The sequence below is a fragment of the Typopeltis vanoorti genome, chromosome 1, assembly GCF_054136105.1.
Source record: "Typopeltis vanoorti isolate ZY-2024b chromosome 1, IOZ_Tvanoo_1.0, whole genome shotgun sequence".
NCBI classification, from domain to species: Eukaryota; Metazoa; Arthropoda; class Arachnida; order Uropygi; family Thelyphonidae; genus Typopeltis; species Typopeltis vanoorti.
This window is the reverse complement of record NC_143549.1, coordinates 57,511,088-57,533,522: the sequence shown is the minus strand read 5'-3', so window position 1 is coordinate 57,533,522 and position 22,435 is coordinate 57,511,088. Positions and strand designations below refer to the sequence as shown.

The 22,435-nt window shown below is 35.0% G+C and overlaps 1 protein-coding gene across 2 annotated transcripts in view; it reads right to left on the bottom strand.

Annotated features, from left to right (window-relative positions):
• Positions 1-18,223, bottom strand: part of LOC150110012 (monocarboxylate transporter 9-like) — a 126,827-nt gene extending 108,604 nt beyond the window's left edge. Inside the window, exons 1-4 of one of the 2 annotated variants that reach the window (XM_090390596.1) lie at positions 18,008-18,223; positions 9,530-9,673; positions 4,475-5,434; positions 1,451-2,959 (exon numbers count right to left, since the gene is read on the bottom strand). In XM_090390596.1, the coding sequence (XP_090246722.1) occupies positions 2,763-2,959; positions 4,475-5,434; positions 9,530-9,673; positions 18,008-18,221 (1,515 nt within the window). In that variant the 5' untranslated portion in view covers positions 18,222-18,223 and the 3' untranslated portion in view covers positions 1,451-2,762. Of the gene's footprint in view, positions 1-1,450; positions 2,960-4,474; positions 5,435-9,529; positions 9,674-18,007 lie in introns of those variants that run through there. The other variant, XM_090390604.1, reaches the window with a different exon arrangement.
• Between the last annotated feature and the right edge of the window lie 4,212 nt (positions 18,224-22,435).

Below are 22,435 nucleotides of genomic sequence, written 5' to 3'. Positions count from 1 at the left end.
TTTCAGTATTTTGAGTATCATTTAATCTATCTCAGCTGTTCTGATTTCCACCATTACTACTGAGAATCGTACACTGTTTAAAGCACGAGATCTTTGGAAAACGGAATTTCTAGTGGTCATGGAATTTCCAATTCCATGACCACTAGCTGTATTCTTGAAACAGTCAAGAGAAACTCCCCACTTCCGTCTGAGACCGATTAATATAGCTTGCTAACAAAGTCTCTTAAAATAGTTCGTCGCATACTGATGACAAAAATCTTGAAAAACCAACTGAGATTTGTCCAACTAATGGATGTGCCGTTTTTCCAATAACGCATCTTATAAAAGGAGAAAAGCCAGCGTAGTAGGGAATTTCCACCATCGCCGCTGTAATGTTATATCGATATCCACCCGATAACTGCATTCCATCGTACGTATGTCAGTATGGCCTTATCATACACCCCGAACTTATCACCCCCCCCCCCACTAATATCAAATGGGAGGGCAGAGCCGGCAAATGAATGTCGTGCGGATGACCTTACATTTTATCGATTCTTATTGCATTCCTGTTTTTCTGTTTTACTTGCCGTTATCGGACGAGGTTTTTATAACGATATCAACTCTTTCCTGAGCAGTCTGCTTCTACGCAATCTCAGACATTGATTGCGGTGGGTACCAACATGCAATTCGTAGTCATAACGTTAGCTTATTATATCATTTAGATGACACATCTCGTGTGAAAGTCCTTCAACTGACATCCGAACACTCATCGAACAATATCTGCTGTTTGATACGGTAATATAATAGCGTTAGAAGGAAGAGAATAATTTGTTATCTTTTCAAGAAATAAAACGTACTAGTACACTATCAATACTTCGAATGATAAAGGAGAAATATTTGATTTAGTAACAGTGACGTAAACAAAGTAAATAAGTAAACAAAGACAGATAATTTTTATCAATTCAGAAAAAGTCCTGATTCTGACGCTTTATTAATGAAAAAAAAAAAAGTATTTATTATGGGAATGATTACATGCAGAATTAAAAATGTACACCAACAGTGATATAAATAATTATTCGAAATATATTTATAAACATTCGTAACATAACTCAAGACATATTTTACCAGTTTACATTAGCTATACAAAATATACAAGCATTCTTGAATGGATTCCTTTTCTTAAGCAATCAAGGTTATTTATAAACGGTTTTTGCACTCGAAACAGTTATTACAACAAAGATACTTATTCCAATTACTGGTTTCCAAGGTAACAGCGATACTGGATAAATGCAACTTTGGCCATCAGTGCTTATATTGTTGCCGTGCACCTCTATGTACCAATTACATTTTTTTCTCGATTGAATAATTACTAATACTATCTAAATTATATTCTTAAATTATAATTAAAAAATTAAATAATTAAATTTAAATTCTATTATTTTCTCATTCTAACATGATGAGGAGGAAAAGAAAAAAGTCCTGCATATCCTTTAGTGCCATAATACTAACTGCAGAAGAAAGATTATAAACTTCGCTTATGTTTAACGTCTAGAGATCTTATAATTTTAGCTAATTGAAGAGTTAGTGGATCTTTCGTTAAAGTATGTAGGACTTATTTTCAGATATTTCGATTTTTTTTTTTTTTTAATATGGAGTTCATTCAGAAAACCTCGATTCTCATTGCTAACAAGAAGAATGACAATACATGACTCGAATGTTATCTGTGATATGAATTAGCATGCATCCTACTTAAACGTCGAATGTGCAGCCGAATTTTTCCATGTGATAAAACGCTAAACTTTGTGTAAAAATTAAAAACTAATATGTGCCTAGTATACGAATTTTGCAGAAAGATTATTTATTCAAGACGTAAACCCATTGACTGGCGTTCAGTGACTACAGATTAAAAAAAAAAGCCTTAAGAATAAAATGATCTAGGAGCAGAAGTCAAGAATGAGAACGAGAAGCTATTTGATTGGCGGAAAGATCATGGTGGACCCGGCCCCAACAAAAAGGAGGGGGGGGGGGGAAGGGTGTATAAGATTCCTGGGCCCAAGATTTTTAAGGGCCCAGGCGTAAGTTTTTTCTGCTTTTTTTTTCCACTTCAGAAGGCCCGGAAAGTTCTTTTCTCCAGGCCAGCATTTGCTGTTGACACCCCTGGGTGGACCTACTATACACGGCTCTTATGTTCCCGGACTTTAACCCCATTAATTTCTCTCTCTTTCATTTATTTATTTGATGTGATGGGGTACCATTCGTGTGATGAACAACGAAAAAAAAAAAAAAAGAACGAAAGAAAGAAGGAAAGAAGAGAGAGAGAGAGAGAGAGAGAGAGAGAGAAGCAGTTGTGTGATTGATTCACTTGCTATGCAGATGTTATGGAATGTGCGCAGAAATTCCCGTTAAGATGATGCGATCTAAGCTGATCACACTGAACACTAGTAAAGAAATTCGACAGTTAGCCTTATGAATGTGGGTGCCTTAATTTTATTTTATAATAAATATTTCAGTTATATAACTAACCGGTATTAGATTATACAAAATTACGCAGTTTTCAAAACTCAACGTCTGAAGATAAGAATACGTAACATTTATTGATCTACATACTAGGGTAAAGAATAAGTTTTTTCAACTTATGTTAATTATATAGGGTAGAAAAGTGTACTGCAGCCGTAAAACAAAGTATAAGTATCACTTACCAGAAGATAACCTTCAGAAACTATTGGACTCAATAGTTTCTTCACGCAAATTTATCAGATGACACCGCTGAATCGCTACTAGTTTTATAATTTTGAAACTTCAATTTGGTTTTCTTCGTCTTTAGTTTTATTTTCTGGATCCATGCGAGTATCTGGTTGCTGAAGATATTGGGATTCCTTAAGGCATGGTTTCAAAGTCAGAAGAAGTCCTCCGATCGCTGATAAAATAGACAGTGTATAGAAGAATCCACTGTAACTCAAGACAGTGTCTCTGAAGTAACCTGAAACGAAAAATGACTTGTTAAATTTTTCAGGTGATTTATAGTGTTTTATGATTTCAGGGTATGAGGAATGGACAAGTTGAGGAATCCACAGATGTCGTTTCCTCATTGTATCATTGAATGGCAATGCTTATAATATGTAACATAAATAATTATTTACGGAGATTATTTATGAAATATAAATACGACTTAGGATTAGCAATGCCCCTAAAAGGTTCTTTCATATATTAGTATTTTTTATCTCAATTATTAGGGTTTTTTAGATGATATTATTTTTCCACATAATTAAATTAGTTCACTTTATTGTATGTCTCTAATTAAATACTTATGTGGTAATAACGAGGTGATAAGTAAAGATAATGCAGAAATAGTATGTGTGTGTGGGGGGGAGGATATCTACACATCATCAGTTAGTAAACAGTGTCGAGTTAACACAATGTTAACTCGACACTGTTTTTAGTGACACAAAAATTCCTTATCATAAGTTCGATGACTGATTAAAAATAACGAGATTATTATTTCATACGGGAATTAGAACAACACTTACAGGCTATTTGGAGTTATCCTGTACTGTATATCCTTCTAATCGTACACAGAAATCCATTCTTCCTTGGAATCCTTATCACAGACAACTAAGCCAGCTCGTAGCTGCCTTGGTTCTTCTTTGCAGCTTTGGAAAATTTTCAAAAGACCATGCACTAGGGATCTTTGTGCTTGACAAAGAATTCTCGGACACTTTGGACTGTTTATTATGGATGTTTATTTTGTGATGCAAAAAACCAAGTGGTGTCGAAAGATCATCTATGAGATTTTCCGACAAACTGCATCTCAATAGCCTTAAAGAATGGTTCTCTAGATAGTATAATTTATGGTTTTCTGACAACATTCCTGATGCATCAGATATTTCGCTACAAATAAAGCGATCAACATTGCCTTTATATTTAACTGGACTTAAATCATTTCTTCTTCTGAAGTCAAGGCGGGGTTGTTTTCTTTTATGATATTTGTGTCATACCAAGTTAATTCGCATCCGAACTTGATGCGCGTATTTATTCCATCATCCATTACAAAATGCAATGGAGGGAGGGGGGGAAATATGCTGGCAGTTTGGATCAACTGTCGAGTGAAGATTCCACCTATTTTCTGTTAGGTAGTGTCAGCAGATGTTGCCAATTGTCTCCTGTTATTTTAGTAGGAATCCACCAACCAAATGCCATTAAGAAGTTATCGTATATTTAGTATTAGTACCGTGAGTGAGCTAATGGTTAGAACTCCGAGAGACCCAACATGAAACTTTTTCAAGTCACTTCAGGTCTCCAATGAGCAGGGTGATGATTTCATACCATTCGGTAAAATCGATGTACTACCTAAGATGGTTACCAGAATGACATCATTAATAATTTCTTTACAACATTTAAAATTCTGTCCTGGATATTTTTGATCAATCATCATATCTTAGCCTTTCGCGCTGAGGTTATTTTAATAATCAGTTAAGAAACTTCAAGACGAACTTACCTATCAAGACTGGAGCGAGGACTGACGAGCATCCGCAAATAAAGTACGATAATCCAATCGCCAAGGCATATGTTTCTTTTCCAACGTATTGTTCTAACACCAGGGGATAAATGGGCGCTAAACCACCTTCGCAAATACCGTAAAGAACTGCTATTGATATGAGAGGAGTGTAACCCCACATGGAAGGAACGGAAGCCTGAATGATTCCTATGAACAACATTGTCAGCTGCACGAAGCTTTTCCTACTTAGGAAGTTCTTGTCTGTCACCCAGCCAAGACTTATTCTTCCCAGAAAGCTGGCGACGGAACACACTGTGGCGAGAAACGTTGCTTGTTGAATGGGAATGTGCTTGTCCCTTCCGTAGTCGACGATTACCGTGTAGAAACAAACCATCGTGAAGTAGTAGGTGGCTTGGGAGAAGGCGACCAAAATAAACGTTCGAGACAACAACAGATTAAGAATTAATTCGGTGGTAGATAGCAGAGACTTGGAGCGCACTTTAGGTTTATTATCATGGCATTTCGCAGTTCTTCTAAGATCTGAGTTTGTTTCCACCACAGTTTGCTCTTTTCTTTCAATTCGCTCTGATTTTTTGTGACCTGCATCGTATCTTTCAGAATTTCCAAGTTCTTTACTGTTAACTGACGTCCGCGATTCACTTTCGAACTTGTTTACCCGATGTTTTCTTTGTGATCTTTTCAGATAATCAAAGGAACCGATGCCAGAAGACATTCCTATGACTAAACTGGCTACAATGAGATTCATTCCAATGCCACCAAGCAGCAGAAGACAACCCCGCAGTCCATAGATGTTAATCAATTTCTCAACAAGACTCGGTAAGACGGCACCACCAACAGAGGCCCCACAGAAGACAAAACCCAGGACTGTAGATTTAAAAGCTTGGAAATGCTGGCAGATGGTTACCGGAACCACGTTCATCATAAGGCCAAAACCAATACCTGCAGACCAAAAAAATTGTCATTATTATTTTTAGTTCAAAAAAAAAAAAAAAAAAAAAAATCGGCCTCGCCTATTCCCTACAGGGGAGTAGGCGAGGCCGTTTCAGACCTATCTAACTTTTGGAGACTGAGTAGGCAGTTCATTCTGGTACCCAATCAGAGATTGCTTGCCCAAGGTTAAGTAGCACGCAGTGAAGAGAGACGGCTTAATAAGTGCCGCCATCTCGTGGTCCCTAACCCTAACACAATATATTTAATGTCTGAAATAATGTGGGTTCTACGGTCGATTTTCTTGAGTTTACGGGACGAAAAATCCGTCCCCCCTGCCAGAGACAGACGAACTCGGGAACCGGTCGAAAAAAGGCTTGGAAAAATTTCTTCTAGTCGCCGACTAGATTCGAAACAAAGTCTTCCTTCGTGCAGTCAAGCGCTGTGGTATGCAAACTCCACCCCACTGAGCTACACGTTCGCTAAATTAAACAATTCAACAATCTTTGGTAAAAAAATATAACAGATTTAATCCTTGGAGTACATATATAAGTGTGTGTGTGTGTGTGTGTGTGTGTGTGTGTGTGTGTGTGTGTGTGTGTGTGTGTGTGTGTGTGTGTGTGTGTGTGTGTGTGCAGCGTGTAATGGGAAGGGGGATTGTGAGGAATGCAGTGTTTTCCCGAGATGTGTCTTTGATAGTATTTATTACGTAATAAATATTTCCTTTGAGAGATCATTCAGCATCTCCTTTGATGTGTATTCAGAGTTAATGTCAGCTGCAGGTGGAGTTTTGTTCAAGGTAGTCAGTTATCATCACCACTACCATGAAAAATGCAAAGAACAGCTACTACCGTTGAAGAAGAATATTAATAAATTCTCTCCGTTTTCAACTTTTCAGCCTGTGTATTATAATATTATAATGAAGTATTAAACAAGCTATTTTATGGGATTATTATAAAAACGTATACATCAATGTTTGGTTTATTCGACTTTTATTATCCGGAATCCTAGCATATCTAACTCATATTTCAATCGTGATAATTTTGCGTTTTTCCGTGTCGTGAGAAGTATTTAATTAGGTTCGATTTACATTCGCAGGGAGATGTGTTATATATGAGTTCCATATATATCCGTAAATTCTATAAATTTATGAGTGTCTGTTAATCTGATCTTTCCGATGGTTGTTTTGCAAGATGAAAATCCGAGAATTTCCAAGAAAGAAAATCCTTCTATATGAGACCACTTAAATTATTTTTACTCGAAAAAGTAAGCTAAATCCAGTTTTTTCTGAACAGGTTATTCTATCCTTATAAAGATGCAATTTTTTTATAAACTTGCAAAGTAAATTTAGAGTTCATGCACGAAAATTATACTTTGACTGTTTTTACAAAGCTAAGAAAGAGGTTTAAGAACTAAATTTTTAAGGTAAAAACGTAGTTGTCTTCAAAAACTTGCACGATCATCTATCGCCCCAAATATACCTCCTCCGTCCGTAAACTAATTTCGCTTTCCCAATTTCACTGGCTAAGCCGGAAGAGAAGCTGAGGTATTTGTTGTAAGCCATGATACAGTATAAAGCAAAGCATTTAATTACGTACCTGAATATAAGACAATCCTCTCCGATCAGAACTGATGATGAGAGAGGACTGTCTCCCATCACAATGGCATTTTCTTCACCAGTTCTGCCATTCCCATCACCCATTCAATCCAGACATTTTCATCACCAGTTCTTCGGGAATGGCAAAACTGCTCATGATAGAATGGTTGATAGGAGAGGATTATCTGGTTATCAGATAAGCAATTGAACGCTTTGCTTTATATCATTGCTTGCAACAAACACCTCAGCTTCTCTTCCGGCTTAGCCAGTAGAATTAGGAACCGTTTGGAATTGTGAACATTAAAATCACCAAGAGTTTACTATTTGATTAATTTGAAAATTACTCTTCAAGGATGAGACGAGATTAAATAGTTCCACTTCAGAATTATGGAAGCGGTAGAGAGGATTAATAAATATTATTAAAAAAATAAATAAAAGAGATGAGCTATAGATGTCTGTTGCAAGTGGTAGTGACGATGCGTGGAAGAAATGTTTGAGGGAGATTTTTAAAATTTTAATCGCAGTGACATTATATATATTCAAATTTATTATCATGGCGGTGTTTTGGAAGTGAAATAGAGAGCTGGGGTGGATCTTAAACCTGTCCCACCTACAGAGAGAATCCAGTCTCCATGTATTAATGTGGGACAATACCTTCGCTTACCACTATTGATTCTCTCCAGGCCCAATCTGGCAGCAGGATTATGCGGCAGCTGATTGGGATGCCCCCGTCAACACATTGCTATTAGGTTTGGTCTCGTGTATATCTGGGATCGGCTTACATAATCTCTTTACTAATTTATTTTCTAATGAAGCTCTGCAGTATGCTTGAAAGTGGCGGGACAGAAAACGGAATCCTTGCTCCGTGGACCAAATATGCAATCAGCTACTTCAAGTCTCCAGTAAGAAATGCTCCGATAGTTTCTACTGGGTGATGAAATTCATTGATCATCTGGTGAATCTCGTTGGTATGTCGTCCGAGTTGATAGATATTCTTCTACAGCAAGAACACTCTCTGAGATCCCAGAACCCCTTTGAAAGAAACAGGCCACACCACCATACTGCCGAGGTTGAGTTGACTGGGAGAAATTATATTTCATTTCAAAAGTTCATTATTCAGAAAGCTATTTTAGATCTAAATAAGATATCCAAAGATTATGGTATGATAATATCAACAGCAAAATCAAAATGTGGCATTTAAAGGACAAGATCCAGCAAGAACCAAAATAGCAATAGATAACAACATTTTAGAACAGGTGAATTCATTTAACTACCTAGGATGTATGATCACGTATGAAAATGAAAAAGATATAAACGTAAAAATTGCAAAATATTTAAAAATAACAGGTGTAATTAACTCTATATTTAAACCAAACCTAGTTCAAAAACAAACCAGACTAAAAGTATACAATACATTAGCCTACCAGTCTTAATGTATGGAAGCGAAATCTGGACAATAAAACAAAAAGACAAACAAAGATTAATAACAGCAGAAATGAAGTTTATGAGAAAAACTACCAAGTATAATCTATTCGATCACAAAAGAAATGAAGAAAGTATGAAAGAATTTAACGAAAAACTAGTAATAGAAAAAATTAAAAATTATAAACATAAATGGATGGAACACGTTCAAAGAATGAAAACAGAAAGATTACCAAAAAAGCCTTAAAGTACACACACCATTAGGAAAAAGAAAACCAGGATGTTCTCTTAAACGATTCAACGATGACTTCTAAGGCCTAGCATGGCCTGTTCCAGGCCATGCTAGGCCTAACTCCTTGATACGCATGATGATGATGATGATGATGAAGTTCATTATTCGTCTTACAGATACAGTTTAAAACGTTACCGATATTTTATTTGGTTGCTGTAGATAAGTCTGGTGTTTTTCGCACACTGGCATACTTAATCCTCTTCTGTATACGTCAGATAAATCAATCTTTAAGTGGTGAAAGTCAATTTAAATCAATCTTAAACATTTAAAAAGATTAAGAAACAATCTATATTCTCTTCTCCTTTTTTATTCTCCAAAAGGGAGTAGACAGCACTGCTTAGGCCTAACTCTTTTTTTTTTTTAAAAAACTTTAATAACTGACGTCTGCTTTGCAATTGTTGAACAAATATCCAATATCCAGTATACATGAGAACTTCTGCCATTTGGTGTTCCTAATCCTAGACAGTATTATTAATCCTAAATTGGTGAAAAACTCGATTTTCCGTAAGAGAAAAAAAAACTGCTTATTTCTCCCAAAGTAATTGAAAGTAATTGAAACCAACTGGAAAAAAGACGCAGTAATGCATATTAGAACTTATGGATGATGACTTCTAAGGCTGGAACAGGCCATGCTAGGCCTAAATCTTTGATACGCATGATGACGAAGTTCATTATTCGTCTTACAGATACAGTTTAAAACGTTTCCGATAAAATTGTAAAATTCAGTAATTAATTAGTTAAAGCAAAAATAATGCTATTAGCTCTTACAAAAAGTATGATTAAGCCTCGAGCTTACCAAATAGAATTCCATAGAAGACTGTCAACCATACAACATTCTGCGCAAATAAACACAGTGTCAGTCCAACTGTCAAAATCACGCTTCCTGTAAAAGCCACTTTGCAGTTGCCGAAGTGATATATTAACATGCCAGCAGGGAGAGCTGAAAATAAACAGGGAAACTCATAAGTAATTTGACAGTATTATCATATTTAATGTCTTATTTAATCTTTTATATTCAACAGATTAGTGGGAAACGACTAAAACAAGAAATAACAATAATAGACAAAATCCAAGAAAGAAGACTGCGATGGTTTGGCCATGTGACCAGAGTGGGAACAGAAAGACTACCATCTAAAGCCCTGAATACAACGATGGAAGGAAAAAGATCCAAAGGGCCACCCAGAATTAGATGGATAGAAAAAAAGAAAACAGTACCTGAAAACCAAATAAAAACAAGCGACACCAAACTGGACAGAATTGTTCGGACTCTCCAGAGACAGACAGAAGTGGAAAGAGTTCATGCGGCCTCATCATCATCCACATAGATGATAGAAGAGAGAGAGAAGAAGAAGAAGAAGAAGAAGAAGAAGAAGAAGAAGAAGAAGAAGAAGAAGAAGAAGAAGAAGAAGAAAGTTCCTTCGGTTTTTATTAAAGTATAATTTCTGCAACAAAGAACTGCGTTGACTGGAGTCACAACGGGTTTTTCCGGGATGGAAGAACCCTGTCATCTCCATCGTAGGAGAGCGATTAACTTACCTTTAATTAAGAAAACTCTTATAAAGGTTCTTCCCTTTTTAGACTTGATTTAAGATTACTAGACCTAGACTTTTCCAACCAAAAGGTATCGTCAATATCAACTCAGTCTCGCAACAAAGATCGAAAGATTTACCACCATGCTTGAAGCAAACAGACGTTTGCATTCAATGAAAACACAAATCAAAAGGATGTTTCAAGACGTGGGGGATCTTTACTATAAGTTCTTAATATATTTCTGCACTTGAAAAGCACCACTGGAGGAGCATAACAAGTTGCTTTTCATTTTATCTTCATAGAATCACATCAGCATGCAGACGTTAACCCCCGCGGGTAACTTAAGTAAATTACTCCAAAGGACAAATGGACCTTGAAATAATTGTGATCACAAGTTTTTTTTTTTTTTCCAGCTTTTGGTACATTGCATTCCATTAGTCTGTTTCTTTTAAATTATAACTGGCAAAAAATATATATTATTCTGTGATATAGCGTGTATTATCACCAGGTGGGGCTCGTGCATAGGCACTGCGGAACTGAAGCACCCCTAATTTTTTTTTCGATATATAAATATATTTTTTAATTTATTTATATTTGCTTGTGATATTTAATTTTATCATCAACAATCCTATACAATTCTCTTATTTTGTATAAAAAATAATAAAAATCCATCTTGTAGTACTTAGGAGGGATAAGGACTAGTATTACTGTGTTTACCGCAGTGTCATGTTGCTACGTGCGCAATCATATGCACGTCATAGTGAGATGAGAGCTATTAGAGTAATGCGGCACTGTCCGTCGCGCAGTTCTACTGTTGCTTATATGCAGTTTGCGCCAGTAGTAGAGTGTTCGTAGTGCTTATCGTGTTTACTCCGTCTCTTTAAATATTTGGGCATTACAATTAAAGGATTTAATTGTAATGTCCAAAAATTGTAAATCCATTCCTTTAATTACAATTAAAGGAATGGATTTTATTTTTAAGTAATTTTGAATTATACAAAGCTGTATAATTTTATCGATAATAAATAATAATTTTTCATGAAACAAAACAACAATATATTTTATTTTAAAGTAATTTTGAATTATACCAAACTGTATAATTTTATCGATAATAAACAATATTTTTTTCATGTTTAAGTTTTTTAATTTTTACCATAATTTTGATATTTTATCCAAACACGTATACACTGTACTTACAGTGCGTATGTATATTTCGAAAGTTGCAGCAACCCCACGATTTCAAGCCACGAGCCGCCACTGATTATTACTCTCATGAACATGATACATATATCCATGAATCATAGCACACGATGACTTAAAGCTCTTATCACGTGGAGTGTGATATTTTGAAAAGCACGGGGATTTTGTTGTTGGTGTTAGCCAACATCTTGTTTCATAATACTTCACAGTGCAGTCATTGGTTGAAAGGTCAGAAACATATGCCAATCAGTGAAATGGACCGAGTACTGTTTCTGATCTTTACCCATCCATCTTTTTGGACAAGAATCCAAGTGTTTTTGAACTGAGTGAGTTATTTTATCCTGGTGAAACCAGAATGCATTTGAAATAATTTCAGGATTGTGTTAATGATTTAGTTTTTTTTTTTTTTTTCGCTTCTTCCTAAATCAGAGAATCCTTTATACTGTTGTGGTAAATAATTACTTTTTTCCCATGACTGTAAGGACTATTGATTTTGTTGGAAGATCCTTATGAAAACGAACCCAAAATTCTTGTAATAATTCTTTAAAAGATTCTCTAATGGTTTACTATTCGATTATCCAGACAATAATTATTAACTTCTCTTTACTTAAAAAAAAAAACCTTTAAATTTGACATGTTGGTTAAGAAATGAAACAAATCTATCAAATGATTTAATTTTTATTTTTGAACAAATTAATTATAGATTTTTATAAAAGAAACCTAATAAACTTTTCTTGGTAGATATTTTTAGTATCAGGAAAGATTCTTCTGGATAATTTCTGGTTTAGTCATTCTTGGAATTTTTGATAACGATGACGTTATCGAAAATGGAAACGACAACGAACATAATGAATGATCAACGATTTTGAAACAGTGTTAAAAGCACAGAAAGAAAATCCTTCCAGCAATCAAATTAGAGTATTTGCAAGAACTAGGTACAAATGTTTTCTGTGTATTGATCATGTTACCGATTTCATAGAAATAGGTTTGGTTTATGAGGAGAATTTAGTTACGCTTCTACGCATTGATCCTCTCAATTGTATATTCGGTCAATTTGTCTCTCCAGAATTAAAAAAAAAAATCCAGACATTTTCAAAGAAGTTCCTTAAACGCCATACTAGTTTGAATAAACATCAGTTGAAAACGCATTAGAGAATTTTCGTTGCAGTGATTTTACGGACGATGCGTGGCACAAATTCATGATCATGATGTCAATGCTCAACATTGTTCCAATAGTAAGGAGCTGCAGATACGCAGTCTCATAGAGCCGATACACATTTTCTGGTAACAGGGGTGGAATGATGAATTTGTTGATTACCATTCTCATGTAATGGCAGAGTTCGGAGTTTGTATGAACGTAGATGAGAAGACAACAGTGTGACCAGTGGATTCCTAACCAAATGAATCAAAGTTTTAACTTAGTGGACCACTTGTAAGATGAACTGAAAAGATATGTTAGTTTTGGTTGTGTTTGCTATCTGCATTAAAACCGCGGCATTCGACCATTTGAATACGAAGGGAAAAGTAGAGCTTGGAGGTTGGATTACAAACGCAAAGTGATCAGGAGAGATATTTTCCATATCGAAAATTTGGGGGCATCTAGAGGAAGAAATATCTCATTAAGATGCACAGAAGTATAGGGAAAAAGCATATTCTTGAATTTGTCGAAAATCTGTATTAAAATATTTAACATTTAAGAGTATATTAAGTACTTAGAGCTGTTGCGTTACAAAAAAAAAAAAAAATATATATATATATATATATATAAAACTAGTCGTGATTTATTAAAGGTTTTTGTTATACTTTCTCAGGTTCTAGTCAGTTAAATTTTAATTTTATAAATCTATACATCCCGAGTCAATCCTAATTACAACAATATATATATATATATATATGTGTGTGTGAAAAGTTTTTTGCCTTCTGGATAATATATATTAAGGATACTAAGTAATTTTGTAGACTTTTTTTTTTTTTTTTTTACTCCTTCTCCCAAGTCCCAAGTAAGCAAAACAGTTAAGTTTACGCCTGAAAGTAGTTCAAGTCTTCATTAATGCGGTGATTAATACCCTTGGAGGGTAATGGATGGCAATGGTGTAGCCAACGAAGTTCTAACTGAGGCTCGGCTATTGCTGTTACCCTCCTGCCATGATCAGAGCTTTAATAGCTCAATAACACCTTATCCTTACACTGTCCTCTACAGATAACGGGGAAGATGAAAAGCATTCTTGCTTCGCCCCTTTAAGCCAGTCCTTATAAGGATAAGGAAACCTTGGTATTTAAGGGTCTAGCTACTCACTGAGGAGACCTCAAAAAAGGTTGAAACCGGTCTGGGTAGTGACCCCACCATCCATAATGTATAACAGTATACATGTCTTAGTGATATGTGTTTTACATTATGGGAAATACTAAGAATAGTGATCAGAGCTTTATCCACTTTACAACGAGTTGCCCTGGTGTTGCACTACCTTTAGACTTGAACTACGTTCAGGCGCAAACTTAACTGTTTTGCTTACTTGGGAGGAGTAAAAAAAACCAAGTTTATAAAATTACTCGGTATCCTTAATATCCTTAATATATACTTGGTATCCTTAATATATATATGTTAAAGATACCAGCAATTTTATAAGCTAGGTTTTTTTTTAATCCTTTTTCCCAAGTTGATATCTTTAACATAATATATACCCAAGGTAAAAAACTTTCTACATCTATCTCTCATCCTGAGATTTTTATTTAATGAGATCAAAGCACCTTATGGTAACTTGTTTTAGTAAAATACTTATAAGCTCTGTATTACTCCACCCTTGGCAATTTTTAAGGTCTGGCTCCGACTGACGAGACCTCAATAAAGGTCGAAACCGGTTTGGGTAGTGGCCATTACCTTAATGCATAGCATCATACATCTCTGCAAGGAAATGTGCTTTGCATTAGGGGAAAATTCTAAGGAAAGTGATCGGATCTTACCCCACCTTTACAACGAGTTGCTTAGTGTTGCACTACGTGCAGCCGCAAACTTGACTTACTTGTCTGTTTGCTTACTTGGGAAAAAGGATTAAAACCTAACTTATAAAATTGCTTGATATCTTTAACATAATATATACCCAAAGTAAAAAACTTTCTCTCTCTCTCTCTCTCTCTATATATATATATATATATATATTGTCATTCATACGCAAAGAAACTGTTTCTTTTGTATGTAATACTTCACCCTTGGCATTTTTTAAGGTCTGGCTCCCATTGACGAGACCTCAATAAAGGTCGAAACCGGTCTAGGTAGTGACCATTACCATAATGCATAGCATCATACATCTGCAAGGAAATGTGCTTTGCATTAGGGGAAAATTCTAAGGAAAGTGATCGAAGCTTACCCCACCTTTACAACGAGTTGCCTTGTGTTTGCAATACGTGCAGCCGCAAATTTGACTTACTTGTCTGTTTGCTTACTTGGGAAAAAGGATTAAAAACCTAGCTTATAAAATTGCTTGGTATCTTTAACATAATATATAATATACCCAAAGTAAAAAACTTTCTATATATATATATATATATATATATATATATATATATAAAATGGGTGTGTGTGGGGCTCACCAGACCGGTTTCAACCTTTTTTGAGGTCTCCTCAGTGAGTAGCTAGATCCTGAAATACCAAGGTTTTTAGTAATACAGAGCCTTATCAACTTTACCTATACAAGTTGCTACAAGCTGCTTTTACTTTGAATAAAGCATAACATAATGTATAACAGTATACATCTCTTAGTGAGATGTGTTTTACATTATGGGAAATATTAAGAATAGTGATCAGAGCTTTAACCACCTTTACAACGAGTTGCCTTGGTGTTGCACTACCTTTAGCCTTGAACCACGTTCATGCGCAAACTTAACTGTTTTGCTTACTTGGGAGAAGGAGTAAAAAAAAAAACCAACTTTATAAAATTACTTGGTATCCTTAATATAATATATATTATCCCCAAGGTAAAAAACTTTTCACATCTTTATATATATATATATATATATATATTGTCATTCATATGCAAAGAAACAGTTTCTTTTATAAAATTAAAAAAAAATTCTTGATTTTTGAAGGAAAAGGGCCGCTAACAAAGATCCTCACTGTATTGTGGATTGGCATTTACAAATTAAAATAAAAAAAGTCTTATATATAAAGCCTTCAACATCCCAAAGACAGTATTTTGTTGTTTTTAATTTTTAATTGGGGGGTTTTAAAGATGATATTCCAATCCACAATACATTTTGGATCTTTGTTTGCTGCCCTTTTCCTTCAAAAATCAAGAAATAAATTATTTATTTATTTATTTATTTTTGAATTTCATATACAAATGTTTTTTTTTCATTAAAATTTCATTCAAAAATACAATATACTGCACATAAATATAGTAAAGAAATCCTTAACTCACACACGACACTAATGTCTATAGATTCACAAATCAATCAACCTTTCATGGTGGGAGCCACAAAATAATAAACTACATTCATTCGTTGTTATGGGACTGCATGAATAGGCGCACGTATTTCTAATAGCTACATACGAATATGTGTTCTCAGACATTTTAGATATATTTTAATCTGTCCGATGAAAATCTCTATCGGACATAAATTGATCATCCTTACATTAGAGATGCAAGGATATTCAAGCTGTGCTGAAACAACTCAGTATGACAAATAAGTTTTTCGGCGAAAAGATCACACGCTGAAGGAAAATATACCATGCAAGTTAAATGCTTTATTAAACTCCAAAAGTGTGTTTTTTGCCATATTGAAATGCCCATGTTGTTATTTTTCTCGATTCTGTTGTCTCATACGGAGAGGCAAAATTTTTCCTTCCCAGACACTCGGATTTTTCAGCTCATAAACGCAGATCAGAAGAGCAGATGCACATTATACACTTAATACACTCGACGCATAACTTCGGTGCTAATTCGAAACAGTCCGAACACCTAAATTTACACTTCAGAAATGAGTTGTTATAATCAGCTATAAACAGACTGTGTCTGTTTTTTTTTAAAAAAAATCTGGAGAGGATAACGAATATTTCAGAAGTACACGATGCAACTGTTCATAATCTGCAAAGAATGTGTTGATTTCAATAATAAATTTCATTCAGAAAAAAAAATCACCGTTGAATCAATATTAATGTTAAGTTCACTTCAAGGATTCAAAGTTCACAAAGCATCGACACAGATTTCTCACGAGTACAATGTTCTCGATGGGTAAATAAAACATTGATCATTGCTTCTATGATCAATATAACTAAATGAAAACAGCCATTCGCCATAAAAAGTAATGTACCCGAACACAAACTACAAGAGATATCGTTATACTCAATTAACTTCACTGGCTACTACGTTAAAATGTTATTTCTTTATATTAAGATTATATTCTCCAGTATGTGACTTCGGAAAACGCAAACATATCTTTAAAATTAGATATCCATTCTCTTGATAATTTTCAATCAAGTTTCGTCTTATCTCTAATTTTTAACCTTTAAAATCGAAATATTTCGGATATAAATGTGATTATTGTCTAGCAATCTACGCAACACGTCAATAAATTTTCTGAATACAGCAACTCCAAATTTCCAGCTATACAACACAGTACTCTATACTTTCTTACTAAAAGAGAGGAATAACTACATCTTCTTGTCTGGTAAATTAATAAGGTCAGTAGGCATGTGTAAATTAATACAAAACTGGCATCCTGACTGCCTCAGTACAGTGTTTAGAAAATTTTACATTGAACTGCACTATTATTCTTAGGTCGTTTTCTTTATCTTACAGGTTTCTGATTTACTTAAATAGTACGATTCCCTTAAATTTTTTGCTACCAAGATCCATTGAAGGACTTTACTTTTAATCTGTTAAACTGCAATTGCCACTTATTAGGCTAACAAAATATTCGCTTTATGTCTGAGTAGTCTTCTCTGTACGTTCGTTATGCATTCATTACTGTCCTTCCCTCTTTATTTCATGTCGGAATTTGTAATTTTAATTCTATGACCGGCATCATCAATAAAAGTAAACAACAATAAAATTCCTACAGATTTCATTAGTAATGTAAAAATTTCCTTATTTGTAAAAAAAAAAAAACGGCTATTGTACTTACCGTATACTATCCAATTTTGCTATAAAATATTAGATTAAAACTAGGATAAGTAGGAAAAGCTGAATAGAAATATTGCTTACTAAATCTAATTAAATTTTTTATCGCTATTGTTTATTATGACATTATTAAAACCATTTCGAATCATTTTGTGAAATTTTTATTGCTATTCACGCTAAAGTTGAGACAAGTTCTAGTAATGGCTGCATGTATCAAATCACAATGAAATCCATTCGGAGTAGAGGTATAACACGAGTAAAAGGTGGACAAAATGAATATAAGAATATTCTACACATTTGCTCGTAAACTCTCTTATAACACACTTTGCATCAACGCCACCCACCGTAGTAACGGCATCAGACAGGGCAGGTTCCCATTCCCCTCCCTCCTATACTATGTTTATCAAAAATTCTATCACCGAACTTACATGTAAACTGGAACATGGCTGGAGCAATAGTATACGGCCATGCTGATTTCTCCCTAGATTCGTTGAAAGTAATCATGGTGGCCACAAAAAGCATTCCATTTGCCCTCAATAATCCTAATCCAAAAAAGAATATTGCGAAGCAAGATAAAGGCACAATTAGAGCGAAGACATTAGGCAAAGTTACTGCAGTCCGAAACATGCTTAGCCCTGGCATTCACTCACACTACAAGTGCCGTATGAGCTGCCTCTTATCACTTTCAAAGGTAATTCCTGTTTGCATAACTGCGACCCCAGTCTTAGTGTCTATTTACGTTATTTGATAAAAGATAAAAAAGTGAGATCAAAGTCTTCAGCTGAGTTTCGAGGGTATCAGATAATTTCTTTCTCAGATTTTCTTTCGTTTATACTGGCGTTAAAGCACGACTAGTTTATGATTCTTTATTTCTGTGGAAACTAACTAGTATGTAAGCACGTACAGGATTTAATTGAAGAATTTATCCACCCTTCTTAAGTGTATATTCCTTTTATTATTTGTGAGAGGAACAAAGAAATTATAATATGAAGATTTCAGTACATCGAGAAACAATTACATAGTGATCAATTAAAAGAAATAAAAAAATGAATGCTGAAATTCAATGAAAGAAAAACATGCTGAGTGAAAGGGAAAAAAATTGGGTCGATGTTCAGATTAATCAAATGTCAAATAGAGATTCAAAAGAAAGAGATTACAAGGAGAATAATGAAACAAAAAGATAAGATTATAAAGATTAAACAAGGAAACTAGGCTTAAACGCATATTGTGAAATGATGGAACAAGCACTGCAAAGCAACCACTGTGATTAAACAACCAAACGTTAGAAGACAAAAGCGAGAATCAAATAGAGAGGAGGTGGATAAAAAGGGATAACTAAAAAAGAAGGGAACCTCCATTATTCAGTCAGTATAGACGAAGCCATTTGGTCGGAAAGACTCTCTCTCTCTCTCTCTCTCTCTCTCTCTCTCACACACACATACACACACACACACACACACACACACACGCACACTTTAACATCAACCAAAGACAAGGCCGAACTCCTGGCTTTATTTCTTTCCTCCACATTCTACACTGTTACTCAAGGTAAAATATACCCTCCCATTACTAATAACAACTACACAGAGTGCATGCCTTTGCTAGTCCTTTGAAAGATATCAGAAGAATCCTGATTGCCTTGCAAATTAGTATCTCCTATCTCTGATGGTAATCATCCAAATGTGCTTAAAACTTCTGTTTTTTGAATTAATACCTAACCTGTATCGTCTTTACAAACTCTCATTCTTATCTGGCCTCTACGATTAAACATGAAAACAAGCCCACATCCAACTAGTTTCAAAGAAAGGAGATAAGAGTCAGACATCCAACTGTCGCATTTATAATGGATGCTAATGCTATAAATTTATAATTTATAACATTAACAATCAACTCCTTCATCACCTAGAAGCCAACCATTTAACCATTGTCAACTCATATGAATTCCACTACTCTCAGACCACACCAGATTTCCTGCAAATTTCAGCCGTTTAATGTACCCAAGCTAGGAAAATTTTAATAATACCTGTGTGGTCGCTGCATACCTTTCCAACGCCTAGCTCAAAAGCGTACTACTTAACAAATCACTATCATGTGGTCTGTCATCCACACTTGCCAACCGGATTGATAGTTTCCTTTCTTCAGATTACAACACCAGTGCTTTCTTTTTTTTTTTTTTCTTATCTATAAGTTGGCTTCTATCACTAAACTCAAATCATATTCACAGTTTTTTGATGACAGACACTCCGTCCAACTTTTTCATTAGACAAACCTTCAATGCCCATGTAAGAGGCATGTTCAGAAAAAAAACGAACTTTTTAAATAGCGCGCCAACCGGAACAAAGAGCGAGCTGCGGCTACTGATCACACCTAGAGACAGGTTTTGAAACAAACTGCCATTTTCCCCGTTCTGTTATGAGCATCGGTCGTCGAGTTGCATCCGCTGAAGTGAAAACGTGCACAAGCTGTTTGTCGGATTAGTGACTAAGTGATAATGACAGAGCTTGAAGAACAACGTGTGTGTGTGTGTGTGTGAAATGTCCCAAACTTGGTAAACATTTTACAGAGACACATTTCAATTGCTTAACCAAGCATACTGGGAAAAAGCACGGTCAAAGAAAAAGATGAGCCGGTCAAAGATCATGATGATGTTGATTGTGTTTATTTTATTAGAAAGGGATTGTCCTTTATGAATTTGTACCACGTGGTCAGATGGTAAACAATGAGTTATAACAGGAAGTTTTAGTGCGTTTGAGGGATGCTGTGCGTGCGCAGGAAGTGGCCTGAATTCTGGGAAAACCAGAACTGGATGTAGCACCGACTCAGGCATCGCTCCTCATCACCAGTTATATGGCAAAACATCAGACATCCGTGGTGCCCCATCCATCCTATTCTCCGGACTTAGCCCTATCAGACTTTTTCCTGTTTCCCAAACTTAAAACCTTTGAAAGGACGTCGTTTCCAAACCATAGAGGGGATTCAGGAAAATGCGATAAGAGAACTGCGCGCCATCACAGAAAGTGCGTTCCAGGAAACATTCCAACAATGGAAAAAACGTTGGGAACAGTGTATCGGCAGTAAAGGGGGAGGACTACTTTGAAGGGGGGGGATAGTTCTTAAAATGTTGTAAAATGAGCAATAAAGTTTTCATAGCAAAAGTTCGGTCTCTTTTTTTTTTTTTTGAACACGCCTTATATATTAAGTTATAGGAGCTTTAATAATCAGTGTCCTAAATAGTTATCTCCTTGATATATTTCTGTGGGATAAGGACTGTCTTGCTAATGTTAGTGTTACAAACAGAGTCTTAACTTATTTCACGGTAGAGAGACTGTAGTTCATCTCCTCTCCTCCTGTCTATGATAATACCGAGATCTCCACAGAAGATTAGATACCTACTTGGCTTGATTTACACCTCTAGTATCTCCTGAAATAAGTACACCATATCCACAGTCTGCTTAAAAAAATAATAAAATAAAATAACTAGGGTGTGCTTTTCTCTTCAAGACATTATTTCTCAGTTATGCAACTCCTAACATTGAAATCCTAAATTTGCCTACTTTACAATTCTCACAATATGGGATGAACACCAAAACCTCTTCAAAATGTTTGATGCTCTATTTCACAGAATTCCGTACTTAATATTACGTCATTATATTTACAACTCACATTATTTCAGATAATAATTTACACCCATGTTACGATTTATGATGGCGAGGGGGGATGCAATTTGCCGTAATCTCGCCCCAAATCATTAAAAATCATTGGCTGCTGTGAATGGAGTTTGGTATGCTTTTATTTTTTGTTAAAACAAAAAATAAAAGGCTGCCGACGGCATAAGGACAAGTAAGGGGAGGATAGTGAATGGCACCAATAGCATATATATTATAGAAATTTGTGTAAATTTTTTTTTTTTTTTTGTTAACATGCTTTCGATGAAGAAACATTTAAAAAAAAATATTTGATCGTTAATAATAGATACAGTATAGTTCGACCACAGGTGAGAGAACCCTCGACAATTTTGCACATGGCAAAAGAAGGCGAATCCACTCCGATAATAGAGTAATCAATCCATTTCGTGGAGTGAGTGTTTATTACTACACGTCGGAAAATTAGCTTTTCTTTATGAACATGTAGTTTTCAAGTGTTATTTTTTAAGTGTAATTTCCCAACTGTTATACAAACTATTTTGTTTGTATAACAGTTGGAAAATTTTACCTATAAAGCGCGTGATTTCTCGTGTTGAGGAATTCTCTCAACTGTTGTCAGACTATACCGGCTCTGAAAATGGGGTTCTTCCCATGGGAACGAGAGCAGTATTTTTAGAGAAGCGCTTATTATTGATGTGAACCTTTTTTTTTTTGCGACGTTTGGAGAAATATTATTAAAATACTTTGTTAGATTGAGGTAGTTTAGTTGTTATACACCGTGGAATTGAAACTAATATAGCTTCGGTGATTTCAGTAAGTAAACGACAATATACGCTCTTATAAACCCTTTAACTTTTTCACAATTTAAATAATCAACAATCATCACACAAGGCTTGTAAAACTTATAATACTTTTTAAAGAATGCTTTATATTTACAAAATTATAGTGATCTCTATGTTATAAAAATAGAGCATATAATTCAGTATAAGTGCCTTCTATGACTATTCATTGCATGCAGAAAGACTTGGGTTCGAATCTAGTCGCCGACCATGGCAATATTTTCTAAACCTTCTTTCGATCGGTTTCGAGTTAGTTAATCTCTGGCACGGGCAAGCGGGTTTTTTTTCTCTCTCCCGAAAACTCGGGTTTTCGGGAGAGAGAAAAATGAATTAATTTATTGACGCTTTAATTAAATCAATAAATTAATTAAAA